The sequence below is a fragment of the Hypanus sabinus genome, chromosome 20, assembly GCF_030144855.1.
Source record: "Hypanus sabinus isolate sHypSab1 chromosome 20, sHypSab1.hap1, whole genome shotgun sequence".
Taxonomy (NCBI): domain Eukaryota; kingdom Metazoa; phylum Chordata; class Chondrichthyes; order Myliobatiformes; family Dasyatidae; genus Hypanus; species Hypanus sabinus.
Window position 1 is genome coordinate 70291630 of NC_082725.1, and position 24902 is coordinate 70316531.

General features: G+C 44.1%; 1 protein-coding gene across 1 annotated transcript in view; it reads right to left on the reverse strand.

The window, feature by feature from the left end:
- The window catches only part of LOC132378624 (rab effector MyRIP-like), a 561180-nt gene that overhangs the window by 333060 nt on the left and 203218 nt on the right, over positions 1 to 24902 (reverse strand). Inside the window, exon 3 of the mRNA XM_059945729.1 lies at positions 454 to 675. Coding sequence (XP_059801712.1) covers positions 454 to 675 — 222 coding nt within the window. The remainder of the gene's footprint in view (positions 1 to 453; positions 676 to 24902) is intronic.

Genomic DNA, 24902 nt, shown 5'->3' on the forward strand with positions numbered 1-24902 from the left:
ATGCTCTATTGCTACGATCTGTGGTATCATGGGACTGTAGCTTATAATTGCGTAATTTTGATAATAGGACTCAAGTGTACAAGAAAGTGTTTTAATCACAATAATCACAACAGATTCATACAAATATTATGGCATCTACAGCCATTATCAGGACAATATTCCTGAGAGTTACAATTTTTATTTCACAGTATTAGCAGTGATAACTGAATTATCTTTCTTGAGCAAAGAAACTCCATCCAATGCACTTCTGAAAAGGATGTTTTAAGTTTTAGCAGTGAACTGATAAGCCCCAAGGACAACAATGATGGAATAATTGGGGACATTCACAAAGGGAGAGCTAGAGGAATGCCAAGTCCAGAGAGTATGAGCTATGGAGAAGATTATAGAGAGAGGCAGAGGCGAGACAATGGGCAGAATGGGCGAAGAGGAAGTTGGGAAATGAAGAGCATGTACCTGGCCTGATGACACACGGTGCAGATCCAGGCCTTCTCCTTCTTGTTGTAGGCACCGCAGTTCTTGCAGATGTTGAACTTGCAGTCCGAGCACAAGTGCTTGCTGTTGATTAGGAATGTAAAGGCACTGCAGCAGCGAATGCAGCAGTTCTTGTTGAACTTTTCCTGCTTGGAGAGGATCGTGCACTTGTTGCCCTCTTCGTTTAGTTTCTGCTTCAGCTCACTGAAAAACAAAGGCACAGCCAGTCAAAGATAAAGTTAATTCTGCAAACACTCTGCCCAGTGTTTCACTGAAGACTCTTCCCAAAGTCACACTTGCACAAGACATCTGTGAGGTTGGATTAGGAATATTTCATTCAGTCTTAGTCACCCTGATATAGGAAAGATACCATTAAGCTGGAAGCAGTGCAGAGTAGATTTACAAGGACTGAACAATGGAGAGAGGTGGAGCAAGTTGAGACAGTTTTCATTGGTGAATAGAAGTGTAACGCCCTGGTTCACCTCTTTACTGCTATGCTGTCGGTATTTCATTTCACAGCTCTGTAAGAGCCGTCTGTTCTGCTGTCAGCCTCTTTGGGTTATTGTTGAAGATGAGGGATGATGAAGAATGTGTGCCATCCAATTAGCTGTAGGTTTTCTTGATGAGGGACAGTAAGGTTGGTCTTGGGCTTGTGTTCGATGGGAGATGGATCGCGAGTGACATTCGGAAGGTGGTGTGGGTGTTCACACTGATTCAGCGCATAAGTGACAGAGAAGTTCAAGATGAGCTCCAGCTTGGGGACATTGGACTGTTTAATTAGAATGGGCCCTTTTCTTTTCGTTATTCTTTACTAATCCTTTAGTTAGGATTCATAAATATAATTCCTTTAATTGTATGCAGTGTACTCCCTGTTATTTCATGGCACTAATTTGTAACAGGGTATCAAATTACACAGCACCCACACAAACCAGGGTCAGTGGTGAGACCAGCTGCCTCACTCCCATGAGTTTGGTGGGACTTGGGAGTGTCTTCCCTAGACTTACAGAGCCAAGGAAACCAGGTTGTTTCAGAAGATTGAAGGATAATTTTATACAGGTGTGTAAGACCACAGGGGGAATTGATCAATGAACACAGGTTTCTTCCCAAGGGTTGGGGAATCAAGAATTAGGGGGCACTAGAATAAGGTGAGGGGTAGAAATTTAGTAGTAAGTAAACATTTAGTAGAAATGTTTCACCCAGGGGTGGTCAGCACATGAAAGGAATTGCCAGAAGATGTGGTTGAGGCAGACACGTCGATTACACTTAAACAGTCCTTGGACATGTGCAGTACATATACAGGAAAGGTTTAGAGGGAAATGGGCCAGACACAGGAAAATTGGAGTAGATTAGATGGGAATCTGGGTTGGCATAGACCAGTTGGGCTAAAAAGCCTGTTACCATGCTGAATGACTCAAATCCCTCTCTAAACAAACTCAAAATATCTGCAACAATAACATCAAAGAGAAGCAGCTGTACATTTAAGAAGCTTGTAATGGATATTCATTATCTGGATCAGGAGGCTTTTTGCTAAACTCAGCTTTTTAGCACAGCTGTATAAACTGTCTAAGGTGTAAAATGTTCATTATTAATTTTTAACTAGTACTGTTTACCCACCTCCTTGGCCCTCTTGAGAAACAATGCGGCCCTGGCTCATTGACTTAACTGATATTGTCTGTGTTAATATGAGGCTCCTGAATGCCTCTGTGAAAACAACACATGCAGGTAAGATCATCATGAATATTTATAGTTTTTTGCCAGAAGTGGAGAGGAGTTATGGAAATGGACAGACCCAAGAAGGTCCCTTTCCAGAGCACAGTACCCTTCTACAATGGACAGCTGGTTCATCTGCAACTCACTAATATGGTTTTCTAGTTTGTAACAATTGTTTTTATGATTAGGAATCCTTTGTAGGATTATAATGTTCAAATTTACTCCTCAGTATAAATGTGTTCCATTTAAACTACAATAACTTTGTTTAATCTGTTTCAGTCGCTGGAAGCATCTCTCCTTTGGTTGGGAGAGGTGATCCATCACTTGAAATAGTGATTATTGAAAGCTATACCAGTTCAGAAAAGCAACTAAAGTAATTAATTAAGTTAGTCTTTGCATTACAGGTTGATACAATATAACCTCCCCAAAGTGAGGGCACTACAGCTTCAAAAAGTAGTGGTCCTACAAAATATATTGGATATGGCCCAGTCTCTGTGGAAAAGTAGCGGATACAGCCCAGGTCGCGGGTAAAGCCCTTCCACCCATTGAGCACATCTACATGAAACACAGTTGCAGGAAAGCAGCGTCCATCATCAGGAATTCCCACCACCCAGGTCACACACTCTTCTCACTGCTGCCATACAGGAGCCTCAGGATTCACACCATCGGGTTCAGGAACAGTTATTACTCCTCAACCATCAGGCTTGCTTATTTATTTATTATTATTATTATTTCTTCTTTTTGTATTTGCAGTTTGTTACCTTCTGCACGCTGATTGAACACACTGATTCTGTTATTATTATCATTCTATAGATTTATTAAGTATGCCTGCAAGAAAATGAATCTCAGGGTTCTAGTATATGTATACTTTGATAATTAAATTTAATTTTAACTTTGAACTGTAAGACTTAAGGTCAGCTTATGTTTAGGACGCTGGAATGAATACACTCAATATCACAAGCTCCAGAGCATTTTTGAAGAGTGCTTATTATTTTTAATGATTAACTTAAGAATTATTTTTCATTTTTAAATGGCTGGACAGCATTATTGTAGAGTGATAATTACCATAGAGTAATTTTTGAAGAACCTATCTACAGCAGGGAAGTACTTTACAGTTTGCTGCTTTATTTCCTGGCCACTTGGATAAATTGGTGATGCAACAATAGCTTTTTTGAAGGTTATAGACTTGGGTGGTTTCATAATCACACATCCTACGGTCCCCTTCATTCATCGTTGTGAAAGTGGACAGACCTGGCAGCTCACACACAGCGCTGGAGGAACTCAGCAGGTCAGACAGCATCTATGGAAAGGAACGGACTCTAGACCTTTTCAGCTGAGACCCTTCATCAAAACTGGAAAGAAAGGTGGCAGCAGCCAGAATAAGAAGCTAGGTATGGTAACAATTCCAAAATTGCAGGTGATAGGAAGACTAGGTGAGAGGGAAGGTGGATGGGTGGGGGAAGGGAGAAATAAGAAGCTGGGAGGTGAAAGGGCTGAAGAAGAAGGAATCTAACAGAAAAGGACAGTGTTTCATGGAATAAAGGGAAGTACAAAAGCAGAGGGAAAGGATAGGCAAGCCATGAGGGCAAGGGAAGGAAAGAGAGGTGAAAAGTTAACAGAATGGAAATGGAGAAAGAGAGGAGTGGGGAGAAGGGGAATAGAGGGGAATGATCACTGGAAGTTTGAGAAATCAATATTCATGCCATCAGGTTGGAGTCTACCCAGATGGAATATGAGGTGTTGCTTCTCCAACCTGAGTTTGGACTCATTGTGGCAGTAGAGGAGTCTGTGGATGATATGGGAATGGGAAGTCAAATTGAAATGGGAGATACTGACTGTCGCGGTGGGTGAACTCGACAAAGCAGTGCCCTGATATAAAGGAGATCACACCAGGAGCACTGGATACAGGAGGTGAGCCCGGAAGGCACACAGGTGAAGTGTTGCTTCACCTGGAAGAAGTCTGGGGCCCTAATAGTGCTGATGGAGGAGGTGTAGCACTTGTCACGCTCACAGGGACAAGTAGAAGGTAAGGGATCCGTGGGGATGGACAAGTGGGCAAGGCAGTCACATGCAGAGCAATCCCTATGAGAAGCAGGTGGCATGAAGGTAGGATCCTGTTAGAGATAGCAGAATAACATGCTGGATATGGAATCTTGTAATTACAAGGACAACCCTATTCCTGTTACAATGGGAATGGAGGGGTGAGGCAGGACTGTGGAAAACAAAGGGATTTGGCTGAGGGAAGCATCGATGGCGATGCAAGTTCATATCTGGGCATCTCCACAATTAGTAGACCAGAACATCCCTCACGCTGCCATTGTTGTCAAGCCGGCTTCAATAAAGAGTGCCACACAGAATGCTGGGACGCAGCACCAGGTCTACCTTAACACAGAACTATGTGTATGCCCAACAGCATAACAAGCATGCAGTCGATAAAGAGAGATGATCTGGCAGCAACTGGATCCTCAGCCATCATGAATGGTGCTGCACATGTAAAGAACATCCCCATTATCAACACCCTCAAGTCCCCGCTAGAGATCAGGCTAAAGCATTCATAATCACCGTCAACAGGATGTGCCAAGTAGATGATGCTCCTGAGATGCCCACCATTACAGAATCCAGTCTAAAGCCAATTTAATTCACTCTACTTGATATCAAGAAAGACTAGATGCAGCGAAGGCTGTTGGAGCAGACAACATCCTGGCTGCAGTACTGAAGACCTGCCCTCCAGAAACAGCAGCACCACCAGTCAAGTTGCTTCATTGTAGTTACTTTGTCTAGTGATGCATGCTTACTAAGGTCAGAGATGGAGCTGTTCATGGAAGATTGCTCAGTTCCATTCACAGTAATACAGGCTGTGCTTGCATGCAGCAAGACTTGAATAATATTCATGCATGAGCTGATAACATGGTAACATTTGTGCCAATAGAGTGTCAAACCATTAACCCTTGACTTTCTGCAATGTTACTACTGCAAAGTCCCCTCGCCATCAACATCTGGGAACTTACCATTGATCAGGAAACTGGTGATAAGAGTAGCTTAGAGGCTAGGTACCCTGTGTTGAGTGAGTGAGTCATTTATGATATCCTGTAGGCTGTACTTCAAATCGTCTTCAGGATCTAGGCATCACTGACAAGGCCAGCGTGTTTTACCCTTCCCTAGTCGTCCCTGAGAAGGTGGATGTGAGCAGCTTGAACCACTGCAGCCCTTCTGAAGGGAAGGGCTTCCACGATGCAGATCTAATGACGATGAAAGACTAGCAATGTATTTCCAAGTCCAGATACTAATTAACTCGGAGGGAACTTGCAAGTGGTGGTGTTCCCATGCTGCCCTTGTCTTTCCAGGTGTAAGAGATCGCAAGTTTGGGAAAGAACAAGACAGCAATGCAATGGGACACTCTGCACAAGTCTGGATGAGTGAAGCTCCAACAGCTCCCAAACTCAGCACCAGACATCTCACCTGATTACCAGCCTGAAACATCCATTCCCTTCACTGGCAGCACAGTTGTACGACCTACAAGCACATTGTAGTTGCAAACCAAAAGGTGAATTACCAAATCAAAGGTGGTGATGAATTGGTGTATCAGAGGAGATCAGACTACAGGAGCAGGAAACTGGAGGTCCATGAGCTAGTCCTAATCAGGGGATCAGAAGTGCAGGTGGTCAGCATGTCATCTAAAACTTAGAGAAACTCCTATAGATGCACAGTATCTTGACCGGCTGCATCATGGCCTGGCCGGAAACACCAAAGCCTACAAAAAGTAGCAGATACAGCCCAGTCCATCACTGGACAAACCCTGCCTACCACTGAGCACATTTGTAAGGAGTAATGCCACAAGCAAGCAGCATCTACCATCAAGGTCTACCAGCATCCAGGCCATGCTCTCTTCTTGCTGCTGTCATCAGGATGGAGGTACAGGAACAATTATTACCTTCAGCAATCAGGCTCATTAACCATCATGGATAATTTCACTCACCTCAACACTGAACTGATTCCGCAACATTTGGACTCACTTGCAAGGACTCCATAACTCATGTCCACAATATTATTTATTACTTCTTTATTTTTGTAATTAGGTTTTTTTTGTTGTTGCACAGTTTTGCCTTCTTTAGCAAATTGGTTGTGTGTCTGTTTTAGTTTGTGTGCAGTTTTTCATTGATTCTTAAATTTATTTCTTTGTTCTACTGTGAATGCCTGCAAGAAAATGAATCTCAGAGCAGTATATGGTGACGTATATGTACCTCAATAATAAATTTATTCTGAACTTTGAACTTTCAATGGTGGCAACAGCATGCTTGTGCCAGTACAGTCTAGTGGTGGTGTTCATTCCTAGGAACCTGACACTCTCAGTTGATATAGACAGGTGGATGTGTATTGTCCCCTCTCTATGTTAACATCTATGTATCTTGATGAAAAAATGATTTTGAGGTTTAGTCACTTGTCCAGATCTCTCCACTACACCTCCCAAATGGGAAGGACAATAAATATTGGTCTTACCAACAGTATCCAGATCTGAAGGAAAAACTAAGTCCAATACAGTAGTAATATACTGCTGTCACATCCTTATTGTAGCAGGTATCCAGTCCAAAAAGGTATATTACAATTATTTTACACAGAACCTCAGAAGAAGTTGAGAATTTAATGAGTGCATTGCTTAGCATGGAGCTAATCAAGTCAGTAACCAACATTGCACATTAGCAACAGAGCTTCGAGAGACATTGAAGCCAGCCATGGGAAGTGGTCCGGGTTTTGTGGCAGTGATGGTGCTGCGGCAAGGGGACAAAGGACATGAAACTAGTTATCCCAGTGTTGGCACAGAGAGGGGCAACAAAGGGAATACCAAATGCTTCTTCTGATACAGTATAAAGAATAAAAGAGAGGTGAGAATGGGTATTGGACTACTGGAAAATGATGCTGGAGAGGTTGTAATGTGGGACAAAGAAATAGCAGATAAACTTATTATGTATTTTTCATCAGTCTTCACTGTGGAGGACACTAGCTAACCTCAGTGCTTGGGAAGATGTTGGATACATATATCTAAGGAGGAATGTACTGGCGTTGGAGGGGTCAGAGGAGTTTTACATGAATGATTCCAGATTGAAAGCATGAGGAACGTTTGATGGCTCTGGGTTGTACTCACTAGAGTTTAGACAACTGAGGGGAACCTCATTGAAACATATTGAACATTGAAAAGCCTAGACAGAATAGAGATGGAGAGGATGCTCTCCGTTGTGGGCGAGTCTAGGACCAGACAGCACAGCCTCAGAGTAGAAGAACGTCTCTTTAAAACAGAGATGGGGAGGAATTTTTATAACTAGCAGATGGTAAATCTGTAGAATTCATTGCTACAGATGGCTTTAGAAGCCAAGGCATTTGGTATATTTAAAGCAGATGTTGATAGGTTCTTGATCAGCTAATTGTGTTAAAGGTTATGAGAGAAAACAGGAGAATGGGATTGAGAGGGAAAATACATCAGCCATGATTGAAAGGCAGTGCACTCAATGCAACAAATGGCTTAATTCTGCTCCCATGTTGTATGACAGCATCAGACTTTTAGAAATTATGGAAATCACAGAATGTAGGAATTGTTTGGGCTTCCCAACATGTGGGTCAGTCATGATCCAGCTAAATAGTGAAGCAGGTCTAAGGACTGTATAACCAGCTATGCTCTTATTTCTAGCAAACCTTTGATGTAAGTCCTATCAAAGGTCCCATCATAGGGTTAAGGCTACTCTTCCACAGCTGAATCAGCTTCCATCATCGTTTTCCAACTACAAACTCAGCAGATATTGGAAATCTGAACTAACAGCATTGGAAACACTCCTCAGTTCAGGTGGCATCTGTAGAGGGAGGAACAGGGTCTAGAATCACCACCACCTTCACACACCAAGTGGAAATGGACAGCATGTACCACTGGCAGGATTTCTTGTGTTCATCTTTTCGGCTGCCTCAGGAAACCTGCCAACATTATCAAGAACTCTCCCACCTCTTCTCCCTTCTCCCTTTTCTGCTGGGCAGAAGATACAACGTTCAAAAACCCATACCACCAGCCACAAGGACAGCTTTGATCCTGCTGTTATAAGACTCTTGAATGGCCCTCTTGTACAATAAAGATGAGGTCCTGATCTCCCTATCTACATCAAGGTCCTTGCACTTTCCCGCAGCTGTAATGTTTTTCTTTTAGTACTACCTCGATGCACTTACGTATGGAATGATCTGTCTGCATGGCAGGTAAGACAGGAAGCATTTTCTCCATGTCTCTGTGAATAGGATAGTAATAAACCAAGCAGGCACTCATTATTAGGTACCTGCTGTAACCAAGGATTGACATCTTCTGCACACCACTGTTGTAACAGATGGTTATTTAAGTTACTGTTGTCCTTCTGTCAGCTGGAACCAGTCTGGCCATTCTCCTCTGACCTCTCTCATTAAGGCATTTTCACCCACAGAACTGACACTCACTGGATTTTTTTTCTTTTTGCACCATTCTCTATAAACACTAGAGATTGTTGTGCATAAAAATCCTAGGAGATCAGCATTTTCTGAGATACTCAAACCACCCCATCTGGCACCAACAATCATTCCACAGTCAAAGTCATCTAGAGCACATTTCTTCACCATTCTGATGTCTGGTCTGAACAACGGAACCTCTTGACAATGTCTGCATGCTTTTATACATTGAACATTACCACATGATTGGCTGATTAGTTAATTGCATTAACAAACAGGTGTAAAGGTGTACCTAATAAAATGGCTACTGAGTGGATATATCTAAACCTTGAGCACCCAGAGCTCTTTGGAAGTAGAAAATTCCAAAGTTTTAATAATTTTTAACACATTACAATGTAAATATCTGGCCTCTTATCTTAGCCACAACTCCACATTCCCCAGTCTAAGAAGAATCCCTCATAATCCTCAGTAGTATTAGCATTTCAGCTTTCTACACATGAACTTGTAGGCCAACATCATTTAATCTCACTTCAATCTCCCGTTCCCAAGAAATAAACCAGTGAGCCTATGCTGTATTACCTACAGGGCCAGAACATCCCTGGGTTTGTCACGTATTCACAGAGTAGTACACCCAGACACAGGCCCTTTAACCCATTGTCCCTGTCGACCATGATGTCCATCCAGGCTTGACCTATTTCGTCACTTTTGGCCCATTTCCCTCTAAACTCTTTCTGTCCACACATCTTTCCATATGTCTTTCTTTAGGTACGGAGACTAAAACTGTTAGAGACACTCCCAACCACGCCAGCTTCCAGGATTTCAACGCTCTAACTCCCTGCAGTATGGATTGCTGGCACGGCCCCTTTAAGGATTCAGGATGGTCCCGTTATTTGGTAATCAAGTTTTGAGTGCCAAGAATTGAGTATTTACGAAACACCTGAACAGTGGTTCAGTGCTCAATCGTAAGCCTACCAGTGATATTGTCCAGTGTGTGTTTTGTGCTCAGATCCAGTTTTAGTGCCACGTCTCGAACCTTGCTTCAGACACCCCAGTATCTGGGTTCAAACCATCCTCGTCAAAGACGCACGTCACAGTACAAATGAGTCAACATGGAACTAGAAGCGTATTGGAGCCTTTCATCAGCTCTGGCCAGCCACAGTGAGAAATCTTCAAGCCAGAGCCTGGAGGTACACAACTTCCAGCTTGTCATTCGTCAACTCCTGCAGGGTGGAGGCCAAAGTCATTCAGTGAGGCTTCTGGTCGCACTGCGGAGCCAGTCCATCTTCCACCCCCAGAGACAGTGACCCGGGTTCTTGCCACGGCTTCCCTGTCCAATGCTCAGTACTATGTTGTCCTCGTTCCCTTCAGAGTGCAGAAAGGTGGCCTTCATTAGCCCCCTTCTGACTGGAAGTGCCCTGGCCTGGGCCACCGCACACTGGTCAGAGAGTGCTCAGATTTGGAGGAATTTGTGGTCGCGACGAGGACCCTGCCAGAGCCAGCCGAACCTCAGACTGCCTGATGAAGATTCAGCTGGAGGATGATCAGCGACCAACTATGTGATTGAATTTCAGACCTTGGCCCAGGAGAGTGGTTGGAGCAGGGTGGCCTTAGCCATGGTATACAGCCAAGGACTCTGAAGTGAACACCTTGGGAGAGCCAGCAGACAACTTAGAGGTTTCGATCAACCAGTCCATCCACCTCAATATTGTGTGCCTACTTCAAGAGGTTGAAGAGGGCTAGCCCATCCCTGGTCTCTATGCACCACAGTTCCACTCCCTAACTTCGGAGCAGGACCAGCCATCCTCTGCTGAAGATCCGGTCATTGGCAGTGGAATCACCACGGATAAGAGGTTCTGGTGTTGGAGTGCAGGTTGCCGATTTTACTGTGGGGAAGCAGGTTACCTGGGGCTGACTATCCAAAGCTGCAGCCACCTGGGGACCGTCCAGTGTCGGGAGGACTGTGACTGTCGCAGCCACTACGCCCAATCCCGTGGGTTCTGGTTTTGTGCTGAAGGTGGAGTTCAGGGGTAAGAACTTGTGGCAGGTGAAGGCTTTTGTGGACTCTGCTGCAGCAAGTAATTTTCTGGACTTAGGAACCGCTCATTGGTTTGACATACCACTGCAAAAGATGAGCCAAACCATGACAGAACTGCCTCGGACGGACACCTATAGGTTCCGGGCAGATCCAGGAACAGATTGGGGTTTTGCAGATGATGACGGGGAGTCAATAGTTTCTACATTACTGACCCTCCACTCATACTCGGCATCCTCGGGCTTCCTTGGTTGTCCCAGCATAACTCATTCATGGAGGGAGTTGCTTTGTGCGGTCATTGTAAAAGGGTCTGTTTGCGGCATGGTATTCCGACACACAGACTGTCCCGTGGAAGTGGAAGGGAAGCAGAGACCTAGTCCTGCCCTCCAGTGCAGAAGGCCGGTTCTGGCCAATGGAACTGTGTGTCCTGACACTGTCTCGTCGGGATCCCACAGGAACTACAGCGAGAGAATCTCAAGTTCAGGAGATGCCCAAGCAGTCTGGGAAACTTGCCACTAACCTTAAGGAATCCAACCACCAGGTCTTAAGGAAGGGAGTGACTCCTGTACATTGAGCCTTGAAGACTATTCTTGGGGGGTGAGGGGGCAAGAACCCTCTGTAATGCCTCAATGCCATTACCTGAGGATACCAACAAGGATTTGGACTCTGAGTTGGCAACTATTTCTATGGATGAACTTCGTGAGTGTAGAGAGAGTACTCTGAGGTTTGTCAGAACACCCCTACCACACAAGAGGCCTCAGGAGTCGTTCTTGAAGGGACCGGAGGAGATATCAAATCCCAAACCAGTTGTAATGTCTTCTGTCTACAAGGACTTGGAAGAAGTGTTCAGCAAGGGAAAGGCCTTGACTTTTTATCCTCACAGATCCCACAACTGTGCCATAAACCTGCTGCCTGGTACTGTCCTCCGCAGGGTCGACTGGATGCACTCTCAGGCACAGAGACAAGCACAAGGAGCTTCTCGCCATGGACTTCACTCGGCCCTCCATCTCTCCCACTGCTGCAGGATTCATCTTTATACAAAAGAAAGATGGGATCCTGAGGCTATACTTTGATTATAAGGGATTAAACTGCAAAATGGCCAAGAATCACGATTTCCTTCCCCTCATGAATACGGCCTTCGAGATGCTCCAAGAGGCAAGGGTACTCACAACATTAGACCCAGAGAGTACATACAATCTGGCCTGATTTAGGGAAGACAATGAGTGGAAGGGTGAAGCAATACATCAACAGGGCACTATGAGTACCTGTTATGCCCTTTGGCCTTACAAATGCTCTAGCTATTTTCCAGGCCTTTATAAACGACATGCTCTATAAGTATGCCTTCATCTACTTGGATGATATCAAAATATTCTCAGTCCATAGGAGGAGCACAGCCTACATGTCAGGGATCACTTAATGAGGTTTCTAGATAAAGGACTTAATGTCAATTTGAAGAAGTCTGTGTTTTGTGTAACCTTAAGACCGTAAGAATGAGACTACTTGGCCATTGAGACTGCTCCACAACTTCATCATGGCTGAGACACTTTTCCTCTCAGTCCCAATCTCCTGGCTTTGTCCCATATTCCTTCATGACCTGACTGCTCAAGAACCTATCAACCTCTGCCTTAAATATACATAAAGACTTGGACTCCACAGCTACCTGTGGCAAAGAATTCCACAGATTCACCACTCTCTGGCTGAATAAAATCCTCATAATCTCCGTTCTAAAAGGAAGCTTCATTATTCTGAGGCTGTGTCCTCTGGCCTTAGACACTCGCATCATAGGAAACATCCGCTCCACATCCATAACATCAAGGCCTTTCAATTAGGTCACCCCTTAGTCTTCTGAATTCCATTGAATACAAACCCAGAGTCTTCAAATGGTCTTCATTAGACAAGTTGTTTCATTCTGAATTCAATTCCATGAACCTCCTTTGAACCCTTTCCAGTTTCAGCACATCCTTTTGAAGATAATGAGCCCAAAACTGCTCACAGTACTCCAAGTGAGGCCTCACCAGTACTTCATAAAGTCTCAACATTACATCCTTGCTTTTATATTCTAGTCCTCTTGAAATGAACACTATCATTGCACTTGCCTTCCTCACAACAGGCTCAATCTACTAATCAACCTTCAGGTAATACTGCACAAGAACTACCAAATCCCTTTCCACCTCATTTTCTCTCCATTTAGAAAAAAATCAACTCTTTCATTACCTCTACCAAAGTGCATGACCATACACTTCCCAGCACTGTACTCCATCTGCCACTTCTTTGCCCATTCTCCTAATCTGTCTAAGTCCTTCTGTAGCTTCTCTAATTCCCCAAAACTACCTACCCCACCATCTTCGTATCATCTGCCACCTTTGCAATGAAGCCATTAATTCCATCATCCAAATCATTGGAATATAATGCAGAAAGAATTAGTCCCAACACAGAGCCCTGTGAAACACCACTAGTTACCAGTCGAAAAAGGAAAGACTCTCTTTATTCCCACTCTTTGCCTCCTGCCAATCTGCCACCGCTTTATCCACGCTATCATCTTTCCTGCATTACCAAGGGTTCATAGCTTGATAAGCAGCCTCATGTGTGGTGCTTTGTCAAAGGCCCTCTGAAAAATTCAAGTACACAACCTCTATCGATTCTCCTTTGTCTATCCTGCTTGTTATTTCTTCAAAGAATTCCAACAGATTCATCAGGTAAGATTTCACCTTGAAGTTCATTTTAGCCTATTTTATCATGTAACTCCAAGCACCCCAAAACCTCATCTTTAGCGATTGACTCCACATATTCCAACCACTGAGGTCAGACTAACTGCCCTATAATTTCCTTTCTTCTGCCTCTCTCCTTTCTTGAAGAGTGGAGCGACCTTTGCAATTTCTAGTCCTTTGGAACCATGCCAGAATCCAGTGATTCTTGAAAGATCATTACTAATGCCTCCACAATCTCTTCAGCCTCCTATTTCGGAACCCTGGGGTGTACACCATCTGGTCCAGGTGACTTATCTACCTTCAGATCTTTCAGTTTCCCAAATACCTTCTCTCTATTAATGGTAACTTCACACACTTCATGCCCCAACACCTGGAATTTCCACCGTACTGCTAGTGACGACTGATGCAAAATACTTGTTCAGTTCATCTGCCATTTTGTTGTCTCCCATTAATACCTCTCCAGCATCTTCAAATGGTTTGATATCCACTCTGACCTCTCACGTTATACATTTGTAGAAACTTTTGGTATCGTCCTTAACATTATTGGCTAGCTTACTTTCATGTTCCATATATACCTTCTTACTTAATTTTTTTTAGTTGCCTTCTGTTGGTATTAAAAAGCTTCCCAATCCTCTAACTTCCCACTAATTTTTGTTCTCTTTGGTTTTAGTTTGGCTTTGACTTCCCTTGTTAGCCATGGTTGTATCAACTTGCCTTTAGAATAGATCTTCTTCTTTAGGATGTATATATACTGGACCTTCCAAATTGCCTCCAGAAATCCAGTCATTGCTGCTCTGCCATCATCCCTGCCAGTGTTCCTTTCCAATCAATTCTGGCCAGGTCCTCTCTCAGGCCTTTGAAATTCCTTTTACTCCTCTGTAATACTGATACATCTGACTTGAGCATCTTCTCCTCAAATTTCAGAGTGAAATCAATCACATTATGATCACTTCCCCCAAAGGGTTCTTTTACCTTAAGCTCTCTAATCAATTCTGGTTCATTGCACAACAGCCAGTCCAGAGTAGCTGATCCCCTAGTGGGCTCAACTACTAGCTGCTCTAAAAAACCATCTCATAGGCACTCTAGAATGCCCCTCTCAGAATCCCGCACCAACCCGATTGAAATCCCCCATGACTATTGTAATGTTGCCCTTTTGACGTGCATCTTCTATCTCCTGTTATAAATTGTAGACCACATTGATACTACTATTTGTGGGTCCATATACAACTCCCTTCAAGGTCTTTTTACCCTTAGCAGTTCCTTAGCTCTACCCATGACAATTCAACACCCTATGTCAGCTCTTTCTAATGCTTTAATACCTGCTTTTCACCAGCAGAGCCATGTACCCCTCCTCCCTCTGCCTTCATGTCCATCCTTCCTTGGATTGAGCTCCCAGCTATAATCTTCGTGCAGCCATGATTCAGTGATGCCTACAAGGTCATACTTGCCAATCTGTAACTGTGCCACAGGTTTATCGACCTTATTCTATATACTGAGTGTATTCAGATTCAACACCTTCAGTCCTGTATTCACCCTTTTCGATTTTCTCCATGATTTACATTGCAACTCATCCTGTTGACTCTAATGTTGTACTGTCAGCAACCTCTCCTTGCTACCAGTCTCACTACACATTGCCTCTGTTTGTAACTCAACTATCTCATCTTCAGCACTATCACTCTCCTGCCAAACCCTCCCGAACAACCCTAGCCAATCCGCCCACAAGGATATTGGACCCCCTCGGGTTAATGTGTAACCTGTCCTTTTTGTATACGTCATAGCTTTCCCAGAAGAGATCCCAATGATCAATAAAATCTGGACCCTTGCCCTCTGCACATTCCTCACCCACACATTCACCTGCCAGATCATCCCATTCTTACCCTCACTGATGTGTGGCACAGGCAGCAATCCAGAGATTACTGCCCTAGAGTTCCTGTTTCTCAGCTTTTTACCTACCTCCCTGAAACCTCTCTTCAGGATCTCCTCATGTTGTTTACCTATGTCATTAGTGCCAAAACGTACCAAGACTCCTGGCTGCTCACTCTCACCCTTGAGAATGCCAAGGACGCAATCTGAGACATCCCTGATCCTGGCACCAGGGAGGCAGCATAACATCCGGGTGTCTTTATTATGCCCACAGAACCTTGTCTTTGTTCCTCCGACAAAGGAATCTCCTATCAACGTTGCAGTCTTCTTCACCTCTCTGCTATTCTGTGTCACAGCACCAGGCTCAGTACCAGAGACCCAGTCACTGTTGTCCTCCTCAATAGTATTCGAAGTTATATTCTTACTATTGAGGGGAACAGTCACAGGGGTACTCTGCACTGGCAGTCCATTTCCCCTCCTTGTCCTGACAGTCACAGTTACCTGTCTCCTGAAGCCAAGAGATGGCTTCCTCCCTGTAGCTCCTGTCTACCACCTCCTCATTCTCCCGTGTGAGTTAAAGGTCATCAAGCTGCAGCTCCAGTTCCTTAATATGTTCTCTCAGAACCTGTAGCTCAGTATAACTGGTGCAATTGAGTTTATCTGGGAGACTGGAGATCTCCCAGACCTCTGACATCTCACACACAGTACAAAACACAGTTCCTGGAGCCATTCTCACTATACTATGCACTGACAGATGAGCATTGAACAAACAAGACCAGGAAGAGAATAATTTACAACACAATCTACCTCACCCAAGTCTGATCTCACTTCAACCTGATGAGTCAAAACCACTCTAAAGACTGGCACACTTCCAAATGAATGGTCACTCCAAGAATGGTCAAAGTGCATGAACTTGAATTACTTTTATAGACCCTTTCTAATGAATCCCTCTTGTTGATTGGTTGCTCCTCAAATCAGAAAAACTGCTGCAAAACACTGCTTTTGAAATCTTGATCACCACCCTGATTAAAAAGTAGCTCTTTTCACACACCCCTGGTGTGGATTGTCCATCTCAGGGAAAACTGGCTCAAAGCTCTAACCATTTCATTATGAGTTTCATCATCTCCAGTGGCATTCTCAGGTTGGACCTACCAAGACCCAGGCAGCCAGAGACTGGCCACCACCAACAAGTCCAGCGGTTCCTGGGTTTTGCAGACTTTTACCGGAAGTTCTTTAGGAACTTCAGCTTGCTGTCAGCTCCGTCTGTGGTATTAACTAAGAAATCCACAGGTCTCTTTGTCTAGACAACTGAAGTGGAGGCTCCTTTTCAGAGCTCAAACAGAGGTTCACAACAGCTCCCATCTTGGTTTCTCCTAACCCGGACCTTCCCTTCATTGTGAAGGTGGTTGCCCCGGATATAGGAGTGAGTGCCTTCTTACCCCAATGACCACCTTCGGAAGGTAAACTGCACACGTGTGCATTCTTCTCCAGGTGGTTATGTCCAGCAGAGAGGAACTATGACATCAGGATTCGGGAGCTCCTTGCGGTTGTTAGCCTTGGAAGAATGGTGCCACTGGCTGGAGGGGGCCAAGAACCCTTTCATTATTAGGACTGACCACAAGAATCTCTTTATATCAGGTAGCCAAGTGGCCAAATTACAGGCAGGCCATGTGCTCTTCATTCTCTAACTGCTTTAATTTCATCCTGACCTATCAGCTGAGGTAAAAGAACACAGAAGTCAGATGCCCTGTCCCATCAGTTTGACAAACAGGAATGAGAGGAGCAGCCTACCACCACTTTGTCGCAAACCGGCAGTTTGTTGGGAAATTGACACTCTTATTCGCATGCAAGGTGAGATTCCGAAGAACAGTTCTCTGGGTCAGCTGTTCCGTTCGGTCCCAGGTACTGCAACAGGAAGGACATTCATCAGGAATGATCGCACACCCAGGGATTTCCAGGACCCTCGAGTTGATCATGAGAAGGTATTGGTGGCCCGGAATGATGAGAGAAGTTCAGCAGTACACACAGGCATGCAAGCCGTGTGCTCGGAACAAGGAGACCCATAAACGATCTCAAAGGCTCCTCCACGCCCTACCTGTTCCAGAAAGATCTTGGGCACATATCTCCTGGATTTTGTCATGGATCTCCCGCCATCCCGGGGATGTTAGTCACCATGGTTGCTAATCAATTTTTGAAAACCTGTGAGTTCATTGCCTTGGAGAACCTACCATCTGTGATGGAGATGGCTGAGATTGTCCTGAGCCAGGTCTTCAGGATCCATGGATTCCCGGTGGAGGTTGTCTCAGATCATGGTTGACAAAAGACATCACATTTCTGTAAAGAGTTCTGTAGACTGATAGGAGCAACAGCAAGCCTTTCCTCTGGGTTTCACCCATAGTCCAATGGCCAGATGGAGCAGACCCAAAGATCAGAAAGACCTGACGAGTGGTGTGACTATTTGATGTGGGCAGAGGTCACCCCCACAACAGCATTCATTGTGAGTTCCGGCTTGATTACCCCCAGCCTCTCTTTCTGGAACTAGAGGCCAAGGTTGGGGTCCATGTGGCCCAAGATCTCATCCAATGCTGCACAAGCAAAAATGGATGGAGGGAAAAGAGATTTTGCTGGACTCTACCCGACATATGGCAAACAAGGCAAACCAGAAGAGAAGACGGGGACCTGCTTTATCGCCTGGGCAACAAGCCTGGCTGTCCACTCATGACGTGCCTCTCCAGGTGGAATCTAGAAAGCTGGTGCCCAAGTTCATTGGGCCCTTCAGAAGTCCTGAGGAAAGTAAACCAATGTCTTTCACCTTGCAGCTTCCAAAGACCCTAAAGATCAATACCACCTTCCACATCTCTAAATTACAACCGGTCTGCACCAGCCCCTCCACCACGCCAGCTTATGGGGGGAAATAGGTCTCCAAGGTGTGTTGATTTTTGGACTCGTTTACTGTTCAGGGTGTTCAGTGTTACCTCATGGTAAGGATTCGGAACTGAGGACAAGTGCTGAGTACCTGAAAGAGACATCTTGGATCTGGCTCTCATCCACGATTATCATCACCGCCCCTCAAAACAGCCAGGCCATCAGGAGTCGGCTGCACGGGAGGCTGCCCTGTTGCCAGACTGCGCCAGCTTCCAGGATTCAGATGCTCCAACTCCTCAGAGTACCAACAGCTGCCGCGGCCCCTTTAAGGGTTCATGATGGTCCTGCTAATTGGTAATCATGTTTGTGGCACAAAGAATCGAGTATTTAAGGAGCACCTGAACTACATTTCGGTGCTCACTCGTAAGCCTACTAGTGATGTCATCTGTTTTGTGTTCAGATCCAGTTTGATACTGTATCTCAGACCCTGCACCCTGGTGCAAACCAAACTCATCAAGGATTCATGTCACAAAAACTGTAGACAGTACTCTCAGAGTGAACTCCCTAATTCTCTGAACAATCTCAGCAAAACCTCCTGCATTTTACATTCCACCTCTCTTTCTAATTTATTTGCTGCACTTTTACATTGCCCTAAAATTTATTCACCTTTTGCCAGCAGATTGTAAAAGAACAGCTGGCGAATTGTTCCTCACAGGAGATTGTGTTTGACCCTCGCATGGCGAAAGAAGCAGGTAGCTCTCAGACTATTCCATGGCCACTGCCTATGTTCCTCAAACTATAAGATATAGCAGCAGAATTAGGCCATTCAGTCCATCAAGTCTGCTCCATCATTCAATCAGGCTGCTTCTGCTTTTCAACCCCATTCCCCTGCCTTAACACCCGTACTATCAAGGACCTATTAATTTCTGCCTTATATACTCTGAATCTCTTGCCCTTCATATCATCTATGGCTATAGATTCACCACACTTTGGATGCATAAATTCCTTCCTCATCTTAGTTCCAAAAGGATGTCCTTTTATTCTGAGGCTGTGCCATCAAATTCTGGACTAACCTACTGATGGAAACATCTCCCCTATCCAGTCCTTTCAATAATCAGTACATTTCACTGAGATTACCCCTCATCATTCAACACTACTGAGATAGTCCCAGAGTCATCACATGCTCCTCACATGAACTTCTAGGATCACTCTTGTGACCCTTCCAGGCAAGAAGACCTTTCCTTGTATACAGGACTTGTAATTGCTAACAACATTCCAAATACAGTTTGAGCAAAGTCTCATAATTTCTCAGCACTACAGTACATCCTAGCTTTTATATTCTAGTCCATTTGCACCAACTTCAATGAAAAAGTGAAGGTCATTGTTTTGTTAATGATTGTAATTTACTAGAGAAAAAATATATACAGGAATTTGTGGGTAAGGAGAGAGAAGATGGGTGGGCAGTAAACCTGAACAAGGGTGAGACAAACAGCACACCATCTGATTCATGAGGTCTCTTCCACTAATATCTCTATCTTTGTCATTCAGATGTACTTTGTCATTATTCTTCCCATCGAGGTGAGTAACACATTAAGATCCATCTGCCACCTTGGTAAACCTGCGATAGCTCTCTGTACATCACAGCAGGAGTACCACTATTGGGAATCCGTGTTTGTGCGTGGGGCATGGTAAGGCAGTGGTTAACGTAAGGCCCAGGCAAGGACAAACTGCTGATGGAGCGCAGACAACCTGGACAAAAACGGACAGAGCTTTCCCTTGTGCAACAGGAAGACAGGCAATCCAAGGCACACAACAACTAACGGACAATTGCTTTACTAACTTCAAAGTATCATTGCTTGACGGTCTGTAGTTTCTATTGACGTTTAGCAACTGTATTGTGAACGGTGACTGTTCTTGCAAGTAAGGAATTCACACATACAGTTTACCAAATGGTCAATTCTGTATGAAGATGGCATGTGTTTGGAACAGTGTGATGACAAGAGCCAAGCTGTTCTCTTTGCCCACATGTAAAATAAAATATGATTGTGGAATGAGCCGAGATGTCAGACTCCATTCATCGGTGAAAACAGTTACTTGGGAGGTTCCACCGAGATCACTCACCCTTGACTTCATTATATGGGAATTCAGCTGATTACTTCTAAGTCCCAGGCAGCTAGTATTTGAACAAGGGGCAGAGTCTACTACCAGAATGCAAGTCTCCTGCTGTGTGGAGTAGTCAAGGTACACCAGCACCTTAATCACTGACACAGGGAAGCTGTAGCTTTAAAAAGGATTATTGAGGTCCGGGTGTGTCCCACGTGAGTCAGCTGTGGTCCAGGTTGTGTCCCGCACAAAGTTACTGTGGTCCAGGTTGCGTCCCGCACAAAGTTACTGTGGTCCAGGTTGTGTCTCGCACAAAGTTACTGTGGTCCAGGTTGTGTCCCGCACAAAGTTACTGTGGTCCAGGATGTGTCTCGCACAAAGTTACTGTGGTCCAGGTTGTGTCTCGCACAAAGTTACTGTGGTCCAGGTTGTGTCCTGCACAAAGTTGATGTGGTCCAGGTTGCGTCCCGCACAAAGTTACTGTGGTCCAGGATGTGTCTCGCACAAAGTTACTGTGGTCCAGGTTGTGTCCCGCACAAAGTTACTGTGGTCTAGGTTGTGTCTCGCACAAAGTTGTTGTGGTCCAGGTTGGGTCCTGCAGAAATTAATTGTGGTCCTGGTTGAGGATGGCATCAACCAATGCTCTGCCACAGGCAGTAGTTCCTAATAACAATATGGGTGTCTCAAAGTGGAGGGGTGAAAGGAAATGAGTGATATGTTGATTTGACTGTACATGGAACTGGTCTAGTAGGAGCTCTAAGAAAATGTTTCCCTCACACTCTGTGAGTGACAGTGTTGGACAGAAGACAATTATATAACCATGTAACAATCACAGCATGGAAACAGGCCATCTCGGCCCTCCTAGTCCGTGCCGAATTCTTAATCTCACCTACTCCCACCTACCCGCACTCAGCTCATAACCCTCCACTCCTTTCCTGTCCGTATACCTATCCAATTTTACCTTAAATGACACAACTGAACTGGCCTCTACTACTTCTACAGGAAGCTCATTCCACACAGCTATCTCTCTCTGAGTAAAGAAATACCCCCTCGTGTTTCCCTTAAACTTTTGCCCCCTAACTCTCAAATCATGTCCTCTCGTTTGAATCTCCCCTACTCTCAATGGAAACAGCCTATTCACGTCAACTCTATCTATCCCTCTCAAAATTTTAAATACCTCGATCAAATCCCCCCTCAACCTTCTACGCTCCAATGAATAGAGACCTAACTTGTTCAACCTTTCTCTGTAACTTAAGTGCTGAAACCCAGGTAACATCCTAGTAAATCATCTCTGCACTCTCTCTAATTTATTGATATCTTTCCTATAATTTGGTGACCAGAACTGTACACAGTATTCCAAATTTGGCCTTACCAATGCCTTGTACAATTTTAATATTACATAACATTTTAACATTAATTTTAACATTACATAACATTATGTTCATAAATATGTAGATTATGTGCGCCAATGTTTTCAAAGCCTTTCTGGATTAGCTCCAGAAACTAGGATGCCCCTGCTAATAAACGTTATTGTAAATACATTAGAACCTAGGCTAAAGGAACATGTATACTGTTACTTGTGTGAGATGAGGAGAGTTAAGTGAAATCATGAGTGTTTTCCATATTGCCCAAAGCAATCACAACATCAAGGGATTAAAGCTTTTAAGGGGAATGGGGCCAAAACTTTCCAGTTGTTCTGAGCAATAATGTACATTGCTTTAAAGGTATTACGATAGCTATTCCATTTAATTTAAATATTATTTTAACTTACAGCTTTATGTTATATTTAATCAAATTGGCACTAATCAAATTTTGAGTAATTTCTGCTTAAAACTACACTGGAAACTTCAGTTTTAAGAATACTGCTTAATACAAAAAATGGTTCACACACAAAATGCTGAAGGAACTCAGCAGCCCAGGCAGCACCTATTGAAAAATGTACAGTTAATGTTTCGGGCCGAAACCCTTCAGCAGGACTGAAGGGCTTCAGCCTGGAGTATCAACTGTATCGCTTGGCCTGTTGAGTTCCTCCAGCGTTTTGTGTGTGTTGCTTGGATTTCCAGCATCTGCAGATTTTTGCTTTGAACAGCATAGTTGTTTAGATAATACTGTTCTAAATGTATAGGTTTTACAATTTTTTCATCCAACTAACATGGAAGTGAAATGGTGGACATTCCAGGGGTAAACATGAAGGTATTTTGTTAAAGGTCGGCTTTTGTTTGTGGTCAGTCTGGCACTTTGATAACAGTTTCAGTCTTCACTGCCCTCAGCACCATAGTTTACTTTAAGTAATCCATTCCTAAACCTGTACTATAGACAAGGAAACTATAGACCTGCTAGCCTGACATCAGTGGCTGGGAAGTTGTGGAAATCAATTGTTAGGGATGAGCTCACAGAATATCTGGAGGCACATGACAAGTAGGCCAAAGCCAGCCATGCTCTCTTCTCACTGCTGCTATCAGGAAGAAGTTACAGGAGCCTTATACCCCAGAGTGTGAGTGTGGCAGAGCAAATCAACTGTTGGCCCGATATCCAGTGCTGGATGACTGGAAATTTATTTCAGTTAAAGAAAGAGGAGGCTAGTGCTGGTAAACATAACAAGTTCCATTCATAATCTTGATCCCTGAAAAACCTCAGACCTCACATCCATACCACTCCTAACACCCCTGAAATCTTACTCCCTTCTGTTGAAGCCCCATCTGTATTGTTACTTTTGGACTTGATTACTCCTGGAAAGCTTATCTCATCACCAAAGATCTGCTTGCGTCCTACAAATTACAAAATCCTGCTCATCAATTAACTTATGCTTTGTAAGTTTTTCAGAGTCACAGCTAATGCCTCAATATTAAAATTCTCATGCTTGTTTTTAAACTACTCCGTGCTTTCACTTTCTGTCTGTCCATCTCCGCCTTTGTGATATCTGCCTCCACTAACGCTCACTTCCCAAACATCCAGCTTTCTTTCTCTGAAGATTGTTCTACCTCTCTTAAGCAACACACACAAAATGTAGGAGGAACTCAGCAGTTCAGACAATATCTATGGAGGGGAAAACAGTTGATGTTTCAGACCAAACTGTTTATTTGCCTCCAAAGATGCTGACTCCTGAGTGTGCTGTTCAAGATTTCCAGCCGCTGAAGAATCTCTTCTCTCCACTTCTTTTTCCAAAGGAACAAGGCTCCCTGAAACCTCTCATTAACAAACCTTTGATCATCTCGTGATGGCATTCAGTGTTAAGTGTTCTGTTCTTTACATTAGTGTGAATTTGCTGAATTTGATAGGCTTGGCCCGTTAGCAACATAACAACTTCTTGCATTCTTCCTTCTGTCTCAGTGCCACAGTGTTACAGCTTTGTCCTGCTGCTGTGACCACAAGACCATAGACACAGGAACAGAATGAGGCCATTCAACCCATCGATTCTGCTCCACCATTCCATCATGGCTGATTTATTATCCCTCCCAAACACATTCTACTATCTTCTCTCTGTAACCTTTGACAGCCTGACTAGTCAAGAACCTATTCCTTATAAAGTCTCAACATTACATCCTTGCTTTTATATTCTAGACCTTTTGAAATTAACACTAACATGTCATTTGCCTTCCTTACCACCGACTCAACCTGCAAACTAACTTTCAGGGAATCTTGCATGGTGACTCCCGAGACCCTTTGCATCTCTGTTTACTGACTCTTCCCCATTTAGAAAACAGTCTACGTCTTTATTCCTCCTACCACAGTGCATGACCGTACACTTCCCTGCACATTATTCTGTCTGCCGCTTCTCAGCCCATTCTCCCAATCTGTCTGAGTCCTGCAGACTTCTTCAGCACTACCCGCCCCTTCCATATATCTTCCTGTCATCCACAAACTTGGCCACAAAGCCATCAATTCTCTCATCCAATTTATTAACATATAACATGAAAAAAGTGGTCCCAACACTGACCCCTGTAGAGATCCTGTTCCTAAGAATTTTCGCTAGTAACTTCTCTACCACTGTCATGAGACTCACCGATCTATAGTTCCCTGGATTAACCCTTGTTCCCTTTTTGAATAACGGAACAGAATTATCTGCTCACCAGTCCTCTTGATCCACACCTGTGGCTGGACAGGGCACAATAATATTGGTCAAGGCCCCAGTAATTTCTTTTCTTGCCTTTCAATAGGTTATATCCCATCAGGCCCTGGGGGTTATCTACCTTAATGCTCTTTGAGAACCAACACTACCTCCTCTTTTACCTCAAAATACCCCAGCATATCACAATGCTCAGCACTGATCTTCCTATCCTTCATGTCTTGCTGCTTAGTAAATATTGATATAAAATACCCAACAAGGACCTCATCCACATGCCCCACATCCAAGCAAATGTAGGGCTCTCAGTCCCAGTAACAGTGGTGCTAACTGTTCAGGCTATCAAAATGGCTTCTCTGTAATGTTACTTAATGCTGTAATGGGTTTCTGTGTCTGGAATGTTTGGGTTATAACTGCCGATAAGGGGGGAACTAACCAATGGAGAATCGTTATGCTATCTTGTATGTGTGAGCTGAGTGGGAGTTTACGGTCTTTTTCGGGAGGCAAGTGAGGCTGACGGACGTGTGAGGAGTGGACAGCGGTTCCAGGGCAGTGGATACTGGATGTCGGCAGTTCGGACGGTGGCTGAAGGATTGGAGGGTCATTATGGATGGAACCGGAGGCATGAGCTCCAATG